Below are 21820 nucleotides of genomic sequence, written 5' to 3' on the forward strand. Positions count from 1 at the left end.
ATTCATAAAAAATGATTAATTTATTTGCCTCTGATAATTTGCTTAAAAATATACGGACCGAACATTTTTCTCTAAATTTTCGTTGTTTGTTGTTTCCAAGCATGTTTGTGTTGTCTGAAATAGATTAACCATGTGTGTGTTGTTCATGTTTTTTTTTAAACAATTTTTTTTTTTAAATTATTGTTCGAATAAATAAACAGGAGAAAAACAACCCTTTTAAATAAATTTGAATATACACTTGCTTTATATCAGAGTGGCTGTTCGGTCCCGGAATCCTATCGTACCAGGCATTACCGCCTCCTTTGAGAGAGTGGGAGAGATGGCCGGTCGTCTGAGGCGCCCCTACGTAGAAATTTTAACGGGGCCGAAAATACCAAATTTTGCAGACATCAAGAGTGCCTATTTTAGGAGAGAGTTACATCCCCACCCCCTAACACATAACCGACCTTACCTTCATGAAAAGACAAATATGGTTTTTATTGCTAAGATTTTTTTTTTATTTAAACACACTTGTGCTTATTTATTTATTTTAAATCATTTCATGTGGTACTCAAAAAAAAAAAAAAAAAAGCAATAACAAAAGTAGAAAAAGAAAAACATGAAATAGTAGAGTAGTTAGTATTTTTATTGCTTGATTATATATTTGTTATTCTTTTTTGGAACGTGTTTCCAGTGTTTCAGAAATATATTTCATTTCAATATTTTACCAATTTTATTATATATGCTTTTACTCAAATGTCGAAATGAAAACATAAGTTGTTTTTTTTATTTAAAAAATGTTTCTGCATTTTTTCAAAATTTTATAACTTTTTTTCAAAAAAATTATTTTAGCATTTTTATAAATAAAAACGAAATAAAAACAACAAAAAAGCATTTTTTAAATTAAAATTATTTTTCATGGATAATTATTTATTTAATTTTTTTTTATTTGTTTGCTTTTTCTTTTGTATATATGTGAAGTATATTCATAACTAGAAATCATGAAATAATCGTTAAATAAAAAATAATAAAAAGAAAATCGCACATTTATTCAAAAGAAATAACATAGGTATGGACCACCCAGTAAGGATAAAATGTCCAATCCAGTTTTTGCTAGGTGCCTTCTCATAGAGAAGTTGACTGCTCTTGCATACTATTCTTATATTCCTATTTAGCTTTAACTTTTAGTTAAATTATCATTCTATTGACATTCCATTATTCATAAAGGCTTTTAAAGGTGGTAGGTATACGAATCGCATTCTATTATTCCTTTATTCCACATTATAAAGTATTCCGACATTCATAAATTCTCTGTATTCGTTTTTGTTATTGTTATCATGTGCGTGTTAAGCTATTCCGTTATTCTTTCATTCTTGCTACTATTAGCAGCAGGCATTTTTTAGTAGCGCGTGTGACTGTCTCTCGTGTCAGTCGCAAATACGAGCGTTATGAACGGCAAGAAGACCAGATGACTTCTACTCGATGAGTAGGTATAAAGTGATCGTCTACAATAAGGACAGCGACCGAGGAAAAAGGAAGAAAAAAAAGGGAAAGCCCTGCCGGTTTCGTGAAGTCCATTATCCGCGGGCTGCTGCCCATTTCTGGTGACGGTTCCAAGTTTTGTCGGCCGCCCCAGCAAATCGGGCGAATCACTTGTGAGAGACGCCATCTTGTTTGGTTTTTGTGCCCTCCGGAATGGAGGAAACCAAAATTATCTACCACATCGACGACGAGGATACTCCTTACCTTATTAAGCTCCCCATCGCTGCCGACCGGGTTACTCTCGGCGATTTTAAAAATGCACTCAACAGGCCTAATTTCAAGTTCTTTTTCAAGTCGATGGATGATGACTTTGGGTAAGTGTTGTCACTCTATAGTGACCCCTTCTTCTCTACTCCCCCTCCATGAAAAATCCCTTTGATTCCCTTCATGTACCGTTTCAGTACTGCTTTATTTATATATAACAATAATTGTTTATTAGTATGAAGCTCTATATGAAAGGATATAAAGCTGTTTCGACATGCAACAATGCAACATCTATTGTCTTGATTCGGCTCTGTTCCGATTTTTTTTTCATGTTATTGACATAACAGGATGAAACTAAATCTATATTATTCCCATGTGTTAAGAAATAACTTATTTTATGTGTAAAGATGTAATTAGTAATAAAACAGGCTAAAAGAGAGAACATGTCCATAATTGAATTTCTATAAAGATAAAAAAAAAAAGGGATAAAATTGGTACTATTGCAGAAAGTGATCCGGACGTAAATAATAACGTTATTATTTAAAAAGCCGTTCTTAACATCGGGAGGGGAGGGTGTTTTGTACCTATTCTATACTTCAACCTTACAATTGAATAATAAAAAAAAAACATAAAACTTTAATTAAACTTGGAAATACGATTTAAAAAATAGCGCCGGATCACTCTCTTCACTAGCACTATAAAATTTTATCGCCACTAATAATACGATCATCTTTATTTATTTTTTTTAGATTTATTTCAAATCTTATATGAACATATGTAAAGAAAGGTCTGTTGGGACTTTTGTTATAAAATAGTAGCAGCGTCTCAAAAGCCGAAAGGCCAGGTGGTCCATTTTTTTTTCTCTCTTTTAAGTACACCTCTTTCGTTGTGTACGTTTTCAGCGTCCCAAAACCTTGTTTCAAAAGACGTCAATCTACTACGATCAATTTCATAATTTTTAAATTAACAATTTAACATGTAGGAACAAAATAAATATGTTCGGGAACGTATCATTTAATATCGACTATTATTAATTTTCATATTTTTTTAAACCAAGTTTAAAAGAATATATTAGCCTCGCCTCTATGGTCTAGATGACTTAATTGATTTTCTTTTCTGTTATAATATTAATAAACAATACGAAGTTCCTCTTTATTGAAAAGAAGGGGCGAGATTTTATTAATTCTTCGTGAGTATGACTTTCCCGTTGATTTTATGTTATCGTAATGTAATTTTAAAAACTACAAATCAAATATCTTTTGAAAAGAGAATTTGAGAGGCTAAAGCCGTACGAACTCGTCCAGGTGGTCCGTTTCTCTCTTTTTTTTTTTCTTTTTTTTTTCGTTTTAAATCTATCTTTTCGTCGATTTATTCTTCAGGTTATATATTTATTAATTTGGTACTAGTGCAGAGAGTGATCCGGACGTAAATAATAACGTTATTATTTAAAAAGCCATTCTGAACATGGGGAGGGTGTTTTGTACCTATTCTATACTTCAACCTTACAGTTGAATAAAAAAATATATCATAAAACTTTGATTAAACTTGGAAATATGATTTTAAAAAAATAGCGCGCGGATCACTCTCTTCACTAGCACCATTAATTTATTTAACTTCAGGTTATATATTTATTAACAAACCAGTTTAATAACTCGTATCTTTTTTTATTTTGCGAACGTGTACAGGTGTGCAATAATTATTGTTTAAATGAATTTTTGGACTATATATAAAAAAAAAAAAAAGAAAGAAATCGGTGCTTATGCAAAGAAGGTACCGTGCTATTTTTTATTTATTAAAATATTATTTCCAAGTTAAATTCCTCTTTGCGGTATCTTTTGTTTATAAAATTGTTAGGTGAAAGTACAAAGTTCCCCATAAGAATGTTTTTTGGAGTTTTTTTTTTTTTTCAGCACGGTACCTTCTCCGCATAAGTATTAAAAGTTATCTTTGGTATAAAATAATTTTTGTATGCGTAAAAATAAATCACTCCTTTATATATATTTTTTTACATATGTAAACTTTTTATTCGTGAATTAAAAAAAAATTTATTCATATTCAACATTTCAACACTGCTTTCTGTTCATTTTTATCCTCCTAAGTTTTCATTTTTCAAAAATGTCATTCTACGATAATTTCAATTGTAGTTTAATATTGCATTAGTGCATTTAAAAGAAGTAAAAATATTCAAACATCTTTTTTTAATGAGAGAATTTGGTGTTTTGTTTTTCTAACTTTTAATATGGAACTTGAGTCACCCTAAGGCCGACAAAATATTAAGTTCTAATATTTTTTATTTATTTTTTAATTTTTTTGTAACTAATCTGCATCAAATGAAATCTTTACGAATATTTTTACTTTGTTAAATCTTAAATTACAAATCGAATAATCCTATAAAATGTTGACATCTTTTGAACTTGGGACGCTGAAAACGTAAACTTATATATATATATATATATATATATATATATATATATATATATAATAAATAAAGTTTAATTTTTTTTCATAATATTATTATTTTGTATTCCTGCACGTCACCAATTGAAAACGAATAAAGAAAAGTTATAAGCTTTTATACTTTTCGTATTCTTTTTTTATTCACATATATATATATGTGTGTGTGTATTGAGAAATATATTACTCGAATCCAATCTATTTTTACTGGCATTGACAGTCTCTTATCTTCCACGAGAACTTCAATTTATTCAAGTCATTAAATTTAGTTTTAGACCACGAGAAGCGAAACGGCGTGTTATAGTTTTCAGTTTTATTTACAAAATAATTTTATTAACCGGAAGTTTTTATTTTTATTTTGTTTTTTGTTTTTTTAGCAATTAAAAAATTTGAAAGTTAAACTTAATTATTGCATTGCTTCGTGTATAAATTACTTATTCCAAAATTTGTTATGCAAGATATTTTATTTTAATGTTTATTTCTAAAATGATTGGATGTGAATAGCTTCTACAAGTTTCAATCTTTCAATTAAATGATAAATTTTAGAATGTAAAAGTCAGATTAAAAGTCTATTTGATTCCAAATGTTTCAACATTCTTTTCAAATTTTAGAGGGTCGCGAAGTTATTCATAGTTTAACATATTAAAATGATTGATTTGTTTGAGAAGAATAGGAAATGCATTGTGGTAGATTTAGTTTCGTAATAAAATTATTCTTTTAAATATGATTTAGAAGTTATTTTCGATGTTTTGCATTTTTATTACAAATAATGTTAATAGAAAAAAAAAAGTAATTCACGTAGACGAGAAACATTAATTTTTTTCTATTTAATATAGGCATTTTATCATCATCCGTAATCGGTCGGTCGTTAGGTGTAATAACTTAATTTACTTTTTTTAGTTCATTAAAGTGATAATCGGATTATGCTAACGATCATATAATTCATTTAAATTGTTTATTACGTGAATATTTTGCATATTTTATATTCACGACGAAGTAAAAAAAAAAAAAAAAAAAAAAAAGTGTGTGGGGGGGTAGTGATGTCGTTTTTGGTTTGAAAGATGAAATAGATGAGTGTTCTCCTTCTCTGCATCCTCAGGTGTGGCTTGCAAGAAGGCCCGTTATTGAAGTAATGAAAACAACCTCTAGTTTTAATCGCAACAGCAACACGCATCCTTTTTTACAACCATTCTCGCTTGTAAATTCTTTCAATACCCGGTGCTTTATTTTTATCGATGAAATGATAAAGGGTTCAGTTCGTAATTTCATATATATATATATATATATATATATATATATATATATATATATATATATATATTATCCCATGTGGAAAAAGGCTGACATTGGTGTGTGGTGGTGTCAATTCTAACTTTAGATTACTCTAACTAAATTTCCTACAGTATGTTTCCAAAGTTCAACTGCTTACCAGTTTTGGTGGTGGTGGTATAGTTATACCACTGGTATACCTAGCGACAAACTAGCGACTTGTTCGGGCTAAGATCACAGTGTAGTATCTATTCTGATGCACACACGTAATTTTTCCTTAGTCATTGGAGGGGAACCCCTTCTTCTATACTAAGGCAGTTTTTATTTTTGCCTACTTTCAAGGTGCCCCTTTTTGGGGAGCTGGTTTTCCCTCCACATTAAAACGATCTTGTGTCACATTATGCTCTCGTAGGGAAGCAAATATATAAGTAAATTTATGATTTAGTTTTTTTTTTCTTTTTTAACTTAAATACATACAAATATGTGTGGAAATTTATTTTATTTTGGATGAGGATTTCCTTTGGATTATTCGAAATATTATTCTCATCTTGAATGTTATAACATCGTTTCGAACGATGTAACTTCCAATCTTCGAGTGCATCTGGCTTCAGGTATTTTGATTTTACTATTTAATCAAGGGGGTAAATTGTTCTCATTCCGTCAGTCATGACTGGATAGGCTTTAATTTATTATCGCCTGTTATAAGTATCGAACCTTCAACCTCTAGATGACTGTAACTTAGAAATTGCTAATCAATCAGTGCCCTTAATCGCCAGGCCATGGAGCTGCCCAGTCATGGCTGGCACAGAATAAAAACAATCTGCCTCTGTGAATTATTATTTAAAAGTAAAACGTTCAGTGTGAAATTCTGTTCAGATTCCCGAGTTCGACATAAAGATTTCCAAATATAACCAAGATACACCTGAAGAAGTACGGAGATTACATCCATTGTGGATATAACAACCAGAGTCTGAATAATCCAAATTATCAATTCTCATTCTAAATTTCGAAACTTAAAATTATTTCAATTAAATAATTCCCGTAAAAAAAATAGTGGAGTTTTTATTTATTTTTTTATTTGGTAAGTATGGCAGACAAAGGAATTTCAAAATGTTTGAATTTGTTGCGTGAAATAGAAAAATACAATCGTATCAATCCAATTTTATATTTTTGATAAACGAAATAATGTTAATGTCTTTTATTTATCGGGAGTTTTTATTTTCTTTCTTTCTTTCTTTGACAAACAATTAGTCATCTTTTTTTCTTTTTATACATCATGGCGTCGCCGCCGCCGACAACAACTAGGGGAAACGAAAAAGGGGAATACGTTTCCACTTTCCAGCAAAGGAAATATTTTAATTTTTGAAAGATAAAAAAAAATGAGTTGATTATTAATGCTTTATTTAAAATTAATAATAAATAATGCTTTTTCGGCTGTGCATAAAAAATATCTGGAGAGTTGTTCGAAAAAATGACCATGCTTTTTTTTCTTTTACAAAAAGTACTCGTTTTATTGCGTGTGTGCCAACATTATTTCCAGTAGTTGCGATTGAAGATTACTATTTTATTATTATTAGTTATTAATTTTTTATTCATTTGTTTTTTTTTTTGTTTTTTTTTTAATAATTAAAAAATGGACTGTGTAATCGAAAATAATGCATCGGGTTTTTTAATAATGTGTGTTTCGTTTAAGTATTCCCCCTTTCTTAGGCGTATAGTCCCTCAAAACGAAAATGACCATTTCGATCTGGCTGGTGATGGTGATCATCATCATCATCATTCACATAATAATATGGTCGGTCCTTGCCGGCTTTTTAGTTTTGATTTCCTCTTATTTTCTTGTGTAAGAGAAAAATATGTATATAGCATCAAGATCTGATGTTGTCCGGGATCTAACAAGCAAGACGATGTTTCAACAGTTTATTCATGCTTTATTTTATTGTATTTTCTTTTATATTTTATAAACTCAGATTTGGGGGTGGGCGCGAATGCTGTAGTCAACATTGAGAAAAATGGCATTAAAACCCGGTATTTTCCGGGAATTACTGAGTATGACTTTGAACTCTTGTTCCAATCCTTGAATCCCTTCATATTTTTTTTCTTTTTTAAATTTCATTAATCAAGTTATTAAAACAAAAATGTACTTTTTTTGTACATATCAAGCGCGAACGACGACAAAATCAAACGTACATATCCAAGTACCCTGGATTAAAAATAAGTTCGTGAACAGACACAGAAATCATAATGTTATATATTCCTATCTATATCAAGTTAGGTAAGATTATATATTTTCAAGTACATGAATGAATTTTGGAACACAACTGATAGGCGTAAGGGGTCAAAATGTGGGATATATTAGGTTTTATACAAAGAAGTGAAAGCTCTTCGTAAAATTTCGGGTATATTCGATTTTTATGAAATGTTAGCATAAATCAAGTAATAAACATTTTTGACATTCACACAATTTTCATTTGAGTATTTTAAAGGGTTTTAGGGCTAATATGGGCACAGCCTTTCATTTAAAAAATACCAGATTTTCATAGAAATAGGTAAACAGAATTTCCTGAATTTCAATTTCTTAAACCTTTGAAATCATGATTTAAAAAAAAAAAAATTTTTTTTTTTTTTTAATCAAAATTGGAATAAGGATTCTCGATATAAAGTTTAGTAGCATTATTTTTCGAAGTTAATCTTTGCAAGGAGTCATAAAATTGGCGCAAAACTGTTCGGTCCATCCGGTAATTTTATATTGCCTGGGACGAGTATTTTTCTAATTGGTCATGTTCGTTACTACTGCTCAGTGCTCAAATGCTCAACCCCAACAGTCCCCTGTTGAACAATATGTTATTATATTATGAATGTGAGAGTATATAATTATTTCCATAAATCAAAAAACGTCGCATTCGTCCTTTTCGGTCAACAAATGTCTTCTATTCCATTATTTACATTTGATGTGACAAGTTTTTTCCGTATTAAATTATTCAACAAAATATCCAAAGTTTCTCACATGTATACAATTTTGATAAATTTACATGAAATTATTTACTACTAATCAAATATTTAATGAAATAAAAATATTTGAAAAAATGAAAATGTTATTCCTCCTACAGATTTAAAAAACAACTTTTTCTGATGAAAGAAAACGTGTTTTGTTTGGTAGTTAATAACTACTAGTTATGCACTTATGTTACCCTGTTGAAATAATGTTCTTATTTAGAAAGCCATTTATAACATCTATACTTTCAGCTAACAATTTAATAAAAAAAAAAAGGTATAGTAAAATTTGAAAATAATTTAAACAATAGCACGGTAACATAAGTGCATAAGCACCTGTTTTTTTTTTGTTTTTTTTTAATAGTATTAAAAAATAATTTAAATCTGATTTTATTTTAAAAATAATTTTCTCTCCCTTCAGTGAAGGGCCCCTCCTTCACTCAAATAATGTCGTTTGACGTTTAAATAGTATTGGAATGATTCTTCGAGTTCAGATATTTGACGCAATATCTTTCCATGTAGACACAAGGAAAATGTTTAATCAATAGTTCTGGGATAGAGCGTTAATTTCTTCGAATGATCGATTTTGTATTTTTTTGTATTGAAATTGAAGGTAAACTTTGTTAACAATAAATTTTACTGTTAACAAAGTTAAACTCCAATTTCAATGATTGCGCCGTTTGCCAATTCAGTGTATTTTAAAATTAAAAGGTAAAAAATAAACAAAACTACTTGTATAGATCGGTCCTTATTGATTTTGTAAAATCCGTTAACGAGTTGAGATAATAGAACTTAGAAACAACTACACAAAATGAAACGCTAGTTTCTGATCTATAATCACGCCATCACCCATTCATGCATATTTATTAAAAATTTTAACAGTTCGTTGCACGTGCATGCACGCAATTATTTTTTTTAACAATGTTTATATTAGTGTGTGTTATATTTCTCTTCAGTCTATCTGTCCGTTCCACTCTTTCTCGGGAATTACTGGGCCGATCTAGCTGAAATGTTATATTGACCTTTGTTATGATAAAGTGTACCAAACTATTATGGTATCCATTCGATGCACGATCAGCGATTAGCCATCAAAATACCATATTTACTCGAGAAGTTTAGCATAAAACACTCTAAGTCGACTGACTAAAAAGTCTGTATTACTAATACAAGAAAAAATATGTAAGCAACTACACAGTTAATCTTTTCCTAAAATAAAACTAATTTATTTTTATTTTCTTTTATTACTGATATGTTGCAATAATCCTTTTCAACCATCGACTGCCATGCCATGGGAAATAACACCCGACCTGAGAATCCATAGCAGTGTCAGAAATTTCGTGAAAATAGTGAATAATTCCACCCCATCTTTCCAAGCTTATAACTCCTCGAAAAATGTAATTCAAGCCCTAATTTTTTTTTTCAATTAAAGGAGTAAGGACCAAGGTTTTATTTAAAAAAAAAAACAAAAAAAAACAATGTGCTTTTTTTTTTAAAAAAAAGGTTTTAAACTTCGGACTTTACAGGTAAATTTCTAAAAAACTGATTTTTTTTTTTGTTTTAAATTTGAATATATTATTTATTGACCTTTTCTCTTCAATTTGTGATATATAAACCTATTAAACATAAATTAATTATTTACTTTTTAATAGACATTTCAAAATGAGAGGCGTAAATTATTCGACCCCCTATCTTTCTAAGCTTATAACTCCTCGAAAAATGTAATTCAAGCCCTAATTTTTTTTCAATTAAAGGAGCAAGGACCAAGGTTTCATTAAAAAAAAAAAAAAAAAGACAAAAAGAAAAAATGTGTTCTTATAAAATAAGGTTTTAAACTTCGGACTTTACAGGTAAATTTCTAAAAAACTGATTTTTTTTTTGTTTTAAATTTGAATATATTATTTATTGACCTTTTCTCTTCAATTTGTGATATATAAACCTATTAAACATAAATTAATTATTTACTTTTTAAGAGAAAGTTGAAAAGGGGGGGGGGCGTGAATTTAAAAAAAACGTTTGTCTAAAATATTATATTCGGTTTATTGGAAAGAACATAAAATTTCACATTGACCCTGAAAATATCGTAAAAATAGAATCAATAGAAAAATTTTGATAGATTTTTAAAATTTAAAAATATTGAGTTTAAAAATTGAAAAATATTGAGTTCGGAAAATTCATTACTGTTTTAAAAAAAAATAAAAATATTTTTATTACTTTTAAAACAACTGTAATAGTTTATTTTGGAAGTATAATCCATAAAGAAAATAAATAACCCACTTTTAACAGAGAAATTACGAGATTTTTATATTGTATTCGCAGTTTCGTGTTAGGGGTGTCAAAAATTCCTACAAAAATTCTGATACTGCTAGAGAATCCAACATTCACATCCTTCGGCCTAATATTCATAGGTAAATGAATTGGAACAAATACATTGCGGACATTGCTAAGGCTGCTGCAAAGGTGGGTTCCCTCTACCGTGCCAAAGAGGTAGAGAACATGTTTCTCACGCTTGCTAGTGTTCTATATCTAGACGAAGCCATCATACATGGAATATCGTTGCCACATTTGGCTAGTGCATCATTAATCACTCTCTCCCTCTTACACTGGATCCAAAAAGAGTCTGTAATCTAATACTAGATCCCACACTACCTACCAACTTTCAGCCCCTGTCCAATCACCGACATGTTGCAACCCTGTGCTTGTTCTACAAATACTTCAGTGGAATGTGCTCCGACGAGCTTGCTGCCCTGGTGCACTATCGATGTAAATACACTCGACCAACCCGATTATCAACTAAATAGCATCTATTCATTATAGAGATCCTCAAATGCCGGAAGGGTGTCTTTTTTAATAACTTCTTTCCTTGAACTGCTCGCCTTTGGAATTCTCTCTCTGGGTTTAGGTTCTCTAATTGTAAAACTTTAAATGTTATGTAAACAAACATCTTATTGCTTAAATCCTTACTAAAGATATGCTCTTAAAAAAAAACAAAAAAAAACTCTGTCCTCTAATTCACAGTAGCCTTTTTTGTCTCTGTGGTAATCTACCTTGTTTGGGGGTGATTTAAAGTTTGTTTTTTTTTAAATTTTTTTTAAGTTATTGCTTTTATTTCTGTAATTGTTTTCCAATTTTATTTATTTTTTTCAGTCATGCTGACAAGTTTTTGTTTCCATAATAAAAACAAAAATTATATGAAATAAGGAATCCAAGTTAATTTTATGTGGCCGCTCTTTGGCTGTTGACGTAACCGGATTTGACCCAGAGAATATCAGTAGCCATGGGGGCTGATCTATATAAGTACTTAATTATTTTTTCAATAGAAACACAAATTACGTTTTTAATGCATTTGCACCCAGATTCACATGGTCCAATTCATTCGTCACTGATGACTGGGGCATTTTTTTTCGTTTGATTTTATCTTGAGATTAATAATTGTTCATTGATTTAAATTAAACTTTTCAACCAAATTTTTGTATTAATATCATTAAAATTGTAAGGACTTCTCGCGTCTATAATTCTCATATCTATGTAACTTATTTCATTGAAATCAAAAATGTAATAGTATAAAATAAATCAAATTTTCAAAAATCTTTAAAAAAAATTAGGGCGTTTTGTAGTATAGATAACAAAACCAGAACGCGATCAAAAACAAATATATAACAGATGTTACTAAAGGCAAAGTAAGTTATTATTCTACCTACCTATTAGGTGAATTCCTATCATTTTCTTTAATTTTCGAATTTTGACGATTATTGAGACTCGTTATGGTCGTCTCGTGTCTGTTATGTTTTTCTTGTTCTGACGTGACACTACTTGTGTTTCAAAGTAAATAAACGCTTTAAAATAAGTTAAAAGCTCCTAACAGCTATCCAGGCAACTTCTCTTTCCTTTGGTAACATTTGTTTTTTGATCACTTTGATCGTTTTGTTGGATACAGTACGAAATGCCTCAAAATTGCATTTTGGTTTCTTCGTAAACAAGTCGGCCATTTTGTTAAATCTTGAAAAGCCAGATGACAAGAATGAATTACCCCGTGACCTTTTAGATAAAAAGAAGGGTTTTAGCAAATCCACATAAAATCTTGCATTTTTAAAAAAAAAAATTTTTTTTTTATAAGTAAATAAATTAGAACAACGTTATCTTAACAAAATTAGTTATAATTTTATAATAATTTGATTAAATTAATAATTTCATAATAAACTTCATCGACCATTGCCTTTTTTATGGTCTCAGCAGCGAAAAACTTTAATTTAGATTTTTCTTGGATTAAAATTTTAATCATTTGGTCGAAAATAAATCAAACTATTTTTTGCAATCGAAAGTTTTTAGATTCCTTAGAGTTTAAAGAAGTTATCTCTTGATCCAAATAATAAAACCAATACTTTTCTTTCTCCATAAAAGCGATATATTCCCCCTCTCTCTCTTTCTTCCAATATGGCTGGGGCTTGTTATCATGTGACTTTCTCTTTCCTTTTTGTTTTTGTTAGTGAAACTTTACAGAAAATATTAATTCGAGTAACCTCCTCCTCTCTATTACATATGACATCTCCAATAATTATTATAAAACTTGTGGGAGGGGGTATTTTCTGTTGATCTGATTTACTGGGATTCGCTATGCATGTTCAATTTAAGTCAAAGCTCTAGTGTGATGCTCACTCCCCTCCTCCTGACATCTGTCCCTTTGTTTTTATTAAGACGTTATGTTGTCTATGACTGTTTTATTATTTAGCCGTCGTTTATACACCCGCCCTCATCACACGAAAGATAGAACTGCACCACTTTTATATTCCCATTTGCACCTTTCAATATATATAAACTTATATGTTTGCATAGGATTATGTATCGATTTTTTTGGTATTTACTCTAACAGTACCCTATATATATATATATATTAGTTGGTTGGATTATCAATGTTAACTATTGCATAAAACAATGGTTATTTCGTTCTTCATAGTCCTTTATGTACAGTTACAGTCTGTTATTTAGATAAAAATAAATTCCAATCGTTTTCATCGATTACACATTTCTGGCCTACTTCATTTAATGGAAGTACAATTCTTCATCTACACCGATCCCACAGTGATAGAATATAGACGAGATTGCTGTTTTTGTTAGAGATTTTTACTTTCATTACTAGTTCATTTTATGGTAACTATTTAATTTATTGACCATACATCTCAAGATTGCTAATTTGCTGTTATGATCAAACAAATCTATAAAAAATCGTTTACATATTAAAGACAACTACAATGAAATTGTTTTTAATTTCATTTTAATCACTCTTTTTCGCTCAAAACAACAAGAATTTAAATTCTAAGTTTTTAAATGTGTGATAATGACATTATGTTCTAATTCCTACTTCAATACACAGAGAATAAAATTATTTAATTCGTTTTGTTTCTTTCCCGTGCATTTATATTGCGAATGTGTTTACTATAGAATTTCTTCTATAGATGAATAGTTTCATTTTTTGATTACTACCGTTTTTGCATTTACCATATTCATAGTTTACACCATAACAAATGAGAAATGCTTTAAACGATGACTTACATTTAATAAGAATAAGCAAATAATAACACAAAAAAATATTGTTGCATTTTCAGTCTATAACTCTATTGTCAATGCAAGGCTTAGTCAACACGGCTACTAATAAAGTTTTTTTTTTTTTTTTTTTTTTTTTTTTCCCTTTATTTAAATTAATTAGCTTTGTTAGCTAAAAGTGTACATATTTTAAACTGTCTTTTTTTTTCTTTTGTTAAAACAAAAAAAATTTGTTTTTAATTGATTTCATAGATTTCTACATTTAATCCAAATTAGTATCTTTTGATAGTTATTAATAAATGAACAGGGACAGTGGGTCACTCTCTGATTCAGATGTATTTTCACTACTGCAGGGTGAGGTCGAGGGGAATAAGAAATCAATGGTGAAAGGGAAATTAAGTCTTATATATTTGTATGTAAAGACTTGACATCCTAAACTAATTAACTCATCATTATGAATTTTTGGAACACAGCTGCTAAGTGTATAAGGCTGTATTTAGTTTGATTTTATTTTTATGAACTTTTAACAATAAGTATTAGATGCCAATGAAAATATTCTTCAAATTTCATGTCTTTAGCATATTTGTGTGGATTCACAGTATTTTCCTTTGGCATATTTAAAAATAATTTTGAAGGTCATAACATAGGCACAAACTCATGCGTGAATTTAAATATTGCAAATTTGCATTGAATTTGATCAAATTATTATGTATTAAGATGTATACCTAAGACCAAATAATGTGTATTGGATATGACTTGCAAGTATTTTAAAATATTGCTCTAGCCAAGAAAGGGTAGAGTAAAATAATTCAATATATAATCATGTTTACAATTGTTTTGTTTTTTTTGTCGTTTTTTTTTTTTTTTTTTTTTTAAATCGGATTAAAAAAAAAATGTTTTAGTTTTCTCTTTTACTTTTGATTTAAATTAATATTGGATTAATAGTGAAAAAAAAAAACTGCATGTGTATTTATTGAATTTACACACATGATTTTGTCTTGATAATTTATCAATCCAAAGATTTGTTGATGTCAAGTGTGTGGAAAATGCAAAAAAATAGAGTCTCACATTGAAGCATTGCAGCTATTTAAATTCCATTTAGAAATGATTGAAAGTTAAATAAAGAATGCAATTTTTTTTTTTTTTAATCATTTTTAAAAACTTGAATTTTGATGTAAGATGTCTTAATCATAGATTTCATTTTTTTTCTTTTTGTGACATATTAAACTTATTAATAACGAGTCAGTTTGGTGTTGACGGTTAGAGCTCAATTGTTATTATTGTTAGATCACTAAAAAGTGGGGAAAGACGAAGAAAAAATGTTTGTTATTCATTATTATAAGGGATTATTTATTTTATTTTTAAAAATCCCATTGTTTGGGTTTTAAGTTTCTAAATTCCAATATCTGCAGTTTGGGACTATATTTTCTCATTTCAACACTTATCACAAGCATAACCTCACAATATTATCATTTGAAATGTAAGTCAACATATTTGAATGGGACTTACTACAGGGTGACTCAAAAAAAAAAAGAAAAAAAAAGAGGCCATCTAGAACATATGCTGTAGAACGAAGAAAAAAAGGCCAAAGACCCTAGTGTTTTGATGTGAGGTTTTGAATATAATAAATTAGTTATGACCAAAGTTTCATTTCATTCTGACAAAGCAGTAAGAAACGGGGCCCGTTTTTATGGGTCACCCTATACAAATTAGTGTCTAACATGTTACTGAAAAGGAGAAAGAAAAATATTTCTAAATCTAACGTTGAAAATTCAAATTAAAAAAAATAATTTCAAACAAAATTGCGTTTTTTATTTGGTTTTCAACAGTTCCTCAATGTAATTTAATGCTTTTAATGATTAAGAACATAAAGTTAGTTTCCATTGTAAACATCGAAATGAAAACTCTGCCAGAAATATAGTCATCATCGAGTCGAAACAAGTTAGTCAAAAAAAAAAGTCAATAATTTTCTGGTTAACATGTACTTTAACTACAAAATTTTGAATTATGTGCCTTTTGTCTCATTTTGACTACAAAAATCTTTTCAAACGTTTTCATCATATTGAAATGCAATTACTCTTATTGCATTCTGATATTTAATAAAAAGAAAAAACAAAATCACTTGAAATCCGATGATGAAATAAGTTAAAATAAATAAATAAGTTGAAATAGTTTACAAACTAAAATAAAAAGTATAATTCCTTTGAATATAAACTACTTATCCCGCATGTTTTGGAGGTAAATTAAATCAGATTAGAAATGAGAATGGATTAGTAACAATTGTTTGTAGTGATCTTTATCAGCAAACTGGGGACCATCTGTAAATTTAACATTCCCTTGACACTTCCTCCTTTGGAGAAAGCCGGTTTAACTGCCTAGGGTGAATGCCGTACATTTGACCAGCAATCACTCTTGGTCTTATGTGATTATTTGGAATTCAAGCAAGATTTCTGAAAATATCATTGAATTTTTGTCTATTTGCATTAGACTTATGGTGGGTGAATTGGCAGAATGTTTGTTACCTATGTGCAATAGCAAACTTTTTTTTTTTTTACTTATATTAATATAACAAAAATTTTTAAATGGCTGAATGCATCTTAACAGGATTCAAATTTTTGATCATTCTCAAACTCCTCTGCCTCATTCACGGGCAATATGAACTGAAACAAATATATTGAGGACATTGCAAAGGCTGCTGCAAAGAAGGTGGGTCTCCTCTATCAAACTAGAAGACTACTCACACCTGGGAGTATCCTGTACCTCTATAAGGCCACCATTCACCCATGCATGGAATATTGTTGCCACATATGGGCTAGTGCATCTATCACTAACCTCTCCCTGTTGGATAGGGTCCAAGAAAGTTTTCAATCTAATAGGTCCCACTTTATCAACTATGCTCTAACCCCCGTCCGATTGGCAGAATGTTGCATCTCTGTGCCTTTTTTACAAATATTTTAATGAAATGTGCTCTGATCAACTTGTTGCATTTGTGCCCCCTTGACGTACATATCCTGGACAAACTCGCTTAACAACAAAATTTTGTGCCTTCACTCTTGAGGTTCCTAAATGTCAGAAAGCTTTCTACTCTAATACTTTCTTCCCTCTAACAGCTGTACTTTGGAATTCCCTTCCTGTTACCTGCTCCCCTGGCTGTACTGATATGCAGAAGTTTAAATGTAATGTAAACCAACATCTTGTTTATCTTTCTTAGGCATGGTCCCAAAATTTCTAGTTGAATGAGGACATCAATCAAAATAGATAGTAACATTTAATGCTACTAAAATAAAGCTGTTTTCCTTTAAAAATTATTAGAAAACTTCTCAACCACCGATTGCCATGGTTAATAACACCCTATTTTCTGAGAGTTAATCATTCAAACTCCTTAGCCTAACATTCACAGATAACATTAATTGGAACAAATGCATAAAAGACATTGTCAAATCGTACCATGCCAGAAAATTTCTCATACCTTCCAGTATCCTATATCTCTATAAAGCCATCATTCACCATGCAATGCGTATTGTCACATTTGGACTGGTGCACCAGCACTTGCCTCTCCCTCTTAAATAGGGTCCAAAAAAGAACCGCTAATCTAATAGATGGCACACTATCTACCAAACACCAGGCCCTGTCTCATCATGGCAATGTTGCATCATTGTACTTGTTTTACATGTACTTCAATGGAATGTGCTCTAATGAACTTGCTTCACTGGTGCTCCTTGACGTAAATACCCCTGACTGACCTGTCAGTTATCACAGTAGAAGTACACAGATGTTGAATTTTCTACTCCAATAATTTCTTTCCTAAAACTGCTAGCCTTTATAGTTCTCTTCCTACTCAGTTTCCCTAACTGTACCAACACTCAGAAGTTTAAATGTAATGTAAACAAACATCTTGCTACACAACTTCCCATTTACGATGATCCTGTATGTATGGCTTCCTACTTCGCAGTAGCCCCTTGCATCTCAGTGACAATTGCCTTGTTTGGGAGTGAATGGAAGTAAAAAAAAAAAAAAAAAATTTATAAACTCCATTGATTCAGGTGTCAGTAATTCAAAATTGGTTAGTAACCAGCTGTTGTATGTCATCAAGAGGTTTTCCATATTACAAAGCCAAACATTGACCTATAAAGTACAATGTTGCGTTTGTCATACGTTTGCTTTGAAAATTACTACAAAATTTGATGGAGGAGGCATGATGTATTTAAAAAGAAACAAAAAACATATACATTAAACATGAAAGTACGTCTCATTTTTTTCTTTATCTCACATGAATTTCGTTTTTAAGAACTGCAGGTTGCTTGAGGGAACATTGAATATTTTTGCAATTTCTTTTAACTTCAAAAATAATGTAATATTAATTGAATATTTTCAAAATCTTAAAAACATTTGCTGAAGCAAAATTAAAAAAATGAATATAAAAAAAAATTGCCAGACAATCCCTTGTCAGGACAGCTAGTTCAAAATAAAAAAAAACAACTGTTATCTTATTTCTCTTTGACATAAAAAAATCTTTTTATTAACTGCAAATTTCAAAATTTTGCCAAACTTACCTAATAGCATTTATTTTTAGGTCCATATTTTGAGAAATATTTTAAATTTTTATTTTCAAATTGAAGTTAGTAAAAAGGCATCAGAATTAGTTAGATTTCTAAAAAAAATATTAAAAACTTGGGATTTGTATTATTAAAATTTTGTTAATCGGAAGAATATTACTTATTGGAGAAGTTCCACCATTTCCTCATCTTTCAATCTCTACGAAAAATTAATTGTGAATTCTCATTAAAAATGTCACTCAGTACTATTTAAAAGCAACTTATTGTGTAAAACAATTATTGGTCCCCCGATTTATCGGAGACGAGCCTATCTTTTCAGTGATGTCCGTGCATCCGGACGATTGCCAGATAACTGTCCGTTAGTTTTTCCTGAAATTTTTGCCACAAGTTGTATTTCATTAAATAAATGTGCACAGTAAAGACTATTTTTTGCAAAAATTCCTGTTGTGTCCCCAGGGGCTCAAAAGAAGTAAAAAAATGGCCAAAAGTGACACGTTTTGCCCCATAACTTTTGATACATCTATTAGATTTTTCTGAAACTTGGCCAAATGTGGAGCTTCTTTTTGTTGCTCTTTTTTACATTATTCTCAACAAAAACTTTGTTTGACTATATAGTGGTTTTTCACGGGGGGTCAACTCAAATATGCATGTGTTAAGGCCTGAATCTGCACCATTATCTATTTACATTGGGATTCTGCATCCCCAGGGGCTCAAAAGAGGTAAAAAATGCCTCAAAACGGCCAAAAATGACACTTTTTGCCCCATAGTGTTTGATCCATCCATTAGATTTTCCTGAAACTTGGCCAAAATGTGGAGGTCATTGTTCTTAATATAAATTCAGTATGGGTGACTCTGGCAAAATTGTGGTCTGCATCCCTCTGGGACTTTTAGGGCTAAACAGAAATATGCCTTTTTGGAGCTCTTTTTTCATATTACTCAAAAACTTGATATGTCTATATAATGGTTTTCCATGGTGCTGAATTCAAATATATACATCTTAAGGAATGCAACTGTACCATTTGTTCATTTTCACTTGGATTCGGCATTCCCAGGAGCTCAAAAGGGGTCACAAATGCCCTAGAATTGCAAAAAAAATGACATTTTTTTACCTCATAACTTTTGCCCCATCCATTAGATTTTTCTGAAACTTGGCGAAAATGTGAAGGCAACGTTGGCCCTTCACACTTCTCGCATTCATTATTTCTTGTGGCGTCATCTCACATGCAGCTCCAGAGGAGAACCCTGCATGCGTGGCTTGTATTTAATGTTTTATTCAACAGAAATGTTATAATCATTAAAAAAAACATTGACTAAACTGTGAGAGGCCATTTTTCGAGATGGTTGGATTCTTTACATACTGATGCATTTTGATTGTGTATTTTTTTTTTCTTTTACTTGTCTCGAAATGAATTTAATTTTTGGTTTTAAATTGTATTTCTTATTTGAAAATAAAATCGCAATTTACTATACATTTGGTTTACTTTCCAAGAAAAAAATTTTTTTTTTAATTACCTATATAAACAAAATGCAGCCATGTTGAAAAAATGCCCCCTTACAGTCAGACAGCTATAGTAATGATTAAATTGTTAATCTCTTGACAAACATTAAATATAATGGTTTTATGGTAAGGTGTTTTGAAATAGTACCAAGCAGTATTTAAGGTTTCTTTAAAATTAACGTTAACCGAATTTGTTTCATTGACATTAAAAATCCTTTTATTTTAATGTCTAAACCTTTTTTGTTTTTTCTCACTTAAACCCCTCCTTGACCATATATTGTTGTTTTTGTTTTTTTGTGTGAACGAATGATGACACCTAATTAAGTAGGTTTAGTTTTTGCTGTCTGTTTGCTGATGACACAATCCAAGGAGGAGTTGTTTACATTCCTCCTGTTTGTCATCCAGATACTTTTCTCTTGACATGCACACATGTCACCTTTGCACACCGCCAACACCCAGGCGTACATTTTAAGGTCACCATTGAAGAACGAGAAGAAACATTTTAATTTGAGATTAATCTCTTGCTGGAGGGGGGGGGGGAACTGGCCTAAATTGCAATGTTACGACTCAAGTTGAAAAGAGATTTAAAAAGATTTTCTATTTACTGAAGGGGAAGAGGTGGGTGCTACACACGAATAAACAAAAATCGTTTATTTTTACTTTAAGAATGTGTCATCTTCATCCCCTCTCTTGCCTCAAACATTTTCTTTCTCATTCATATTTCTGCATTTAAATGAAAAGCCAGAAACCTTTTCACAGTATAAAAAATAAATTTAAAAAAATTAGAAAAATCATTTAATTATAATTTTTAATTCATTTTAACCTGGATGCTTGATCCTAAGACGATTATTCATTTGCTTGAATGTTAAAAGAAAAATATTTTTGAACAATCCTAGAGTGTCACAACTTTGTTACCATTGCCCATTACACACCCAACCCTAAATAGCTATTGTTTTGTACACCTGCCCCCATCGTATCCAAAAGAATCATTCAAATAAAATTGCTCATCATTTGAAATATGGAGGTGTGACTTTGTTTAAATTCAGAGTTGTAATCTTTTCTGTTGAGTTTTAGTTGTTAAAAAAAAAAAAAAAAAAAAAAGTCTGACATAATTCTAAAGAGTCACTGACCAATCAAAAATATTCAGTTTGGAAACTTTTTTTTTTTTTTTTTTACTTTTATTAAAAAATAATATCCTTTCAATATGATTGTAATATAATTTTTAGTAGTTTTATATCTACATTTTTCAATATCAAAACACCTTTGTACTATCGATAGTATAAATATTTCAATATAATTTTTGCTATGTAAGGTGTTACGATTGATCATTTGCAGGAATACGCTGTATTCCAGTTGGCATGAATAACAAAATAGAAGACTTTAAACAAATTGTTTTGTCTTTTATTTATTTAAATCTCTCTCTCATATATGTATAATACAGTTGTAACGCAGATTTTCTGGCAACTAACTCCTTGGCATATATTTAATCCAAAATCACAAGAGCATTTGATTAATCTCATTGCCATTAGACTAATATACATGATGAGTAAAAGATGTGTCAATTTCTTACACTGCACCTGCTGATGGTAGTCTTCCATTATTTGGAAATTGTTATTTTGCTTAAATTTAACTTAGGATTTCACAAACAAATTCAACTGGCTGCCGTCGGGTTAATCGTAAATGCCAGTCTATTTCCATCCAAGAAAAAAATTGAACTTGATCAAGTTTAGCAATCTCTGGTGATTTTTTTTTTTTTTTTTTTTTTAAGACATGGTAAGTCTATACT

At 30.1% G+C, this 21820-nt stretch overlaps 1 protein-coding gene across 8 annotated transcripts in view; it reads left to right on the forward strand.

The window, feature by feature from the left end:
• The first annotated feature begins 1292 nt into the window (after positions 1-1292).
• Positions 1293-21820, forward strand: part of LOC145300079 (segment polarity protein dishevelled homolog DVL-3-like) — a 284306-nt gene continuing 263778 nt past the window's right edge. For 3 of the 8 annotated variants that reach the window (XR_013872349.1, XM_080144460.1, XM_080144456.1), the window contains exon 1: positions 1338-1835. Coding sequence is in view for 6 of the 8 variants with exons in the window: in XM_080144460.1 (XP_080000586.1) it covers positions 1675-1835 (161 nt within the window). In the remaining 2 variants the exon portion in view is untranslated. Of the gene's footprint in view, positions 1836-21820 lie in introns of all 8 variants that reach the window. The other 5 variants (XR_013872375.1, XM_080144459.1, XM_080144454.1 and 2 more) reach the window with 3 other exon arrangements.

This window comes from Euprymna scolopes, chromosome 2 (genome assembly GCF_053919585.1).
Source record: "Euprymna scolopes isolate OS-2025 chromosome 2, ASM5391958v1, whole genome shotgun sequence".
NCBI lineage: Eukaryota > Metazoa > Mollusca > Cephalopoda > Sepiida > Sepiolidae > Euprymna > Euprymna scolopes.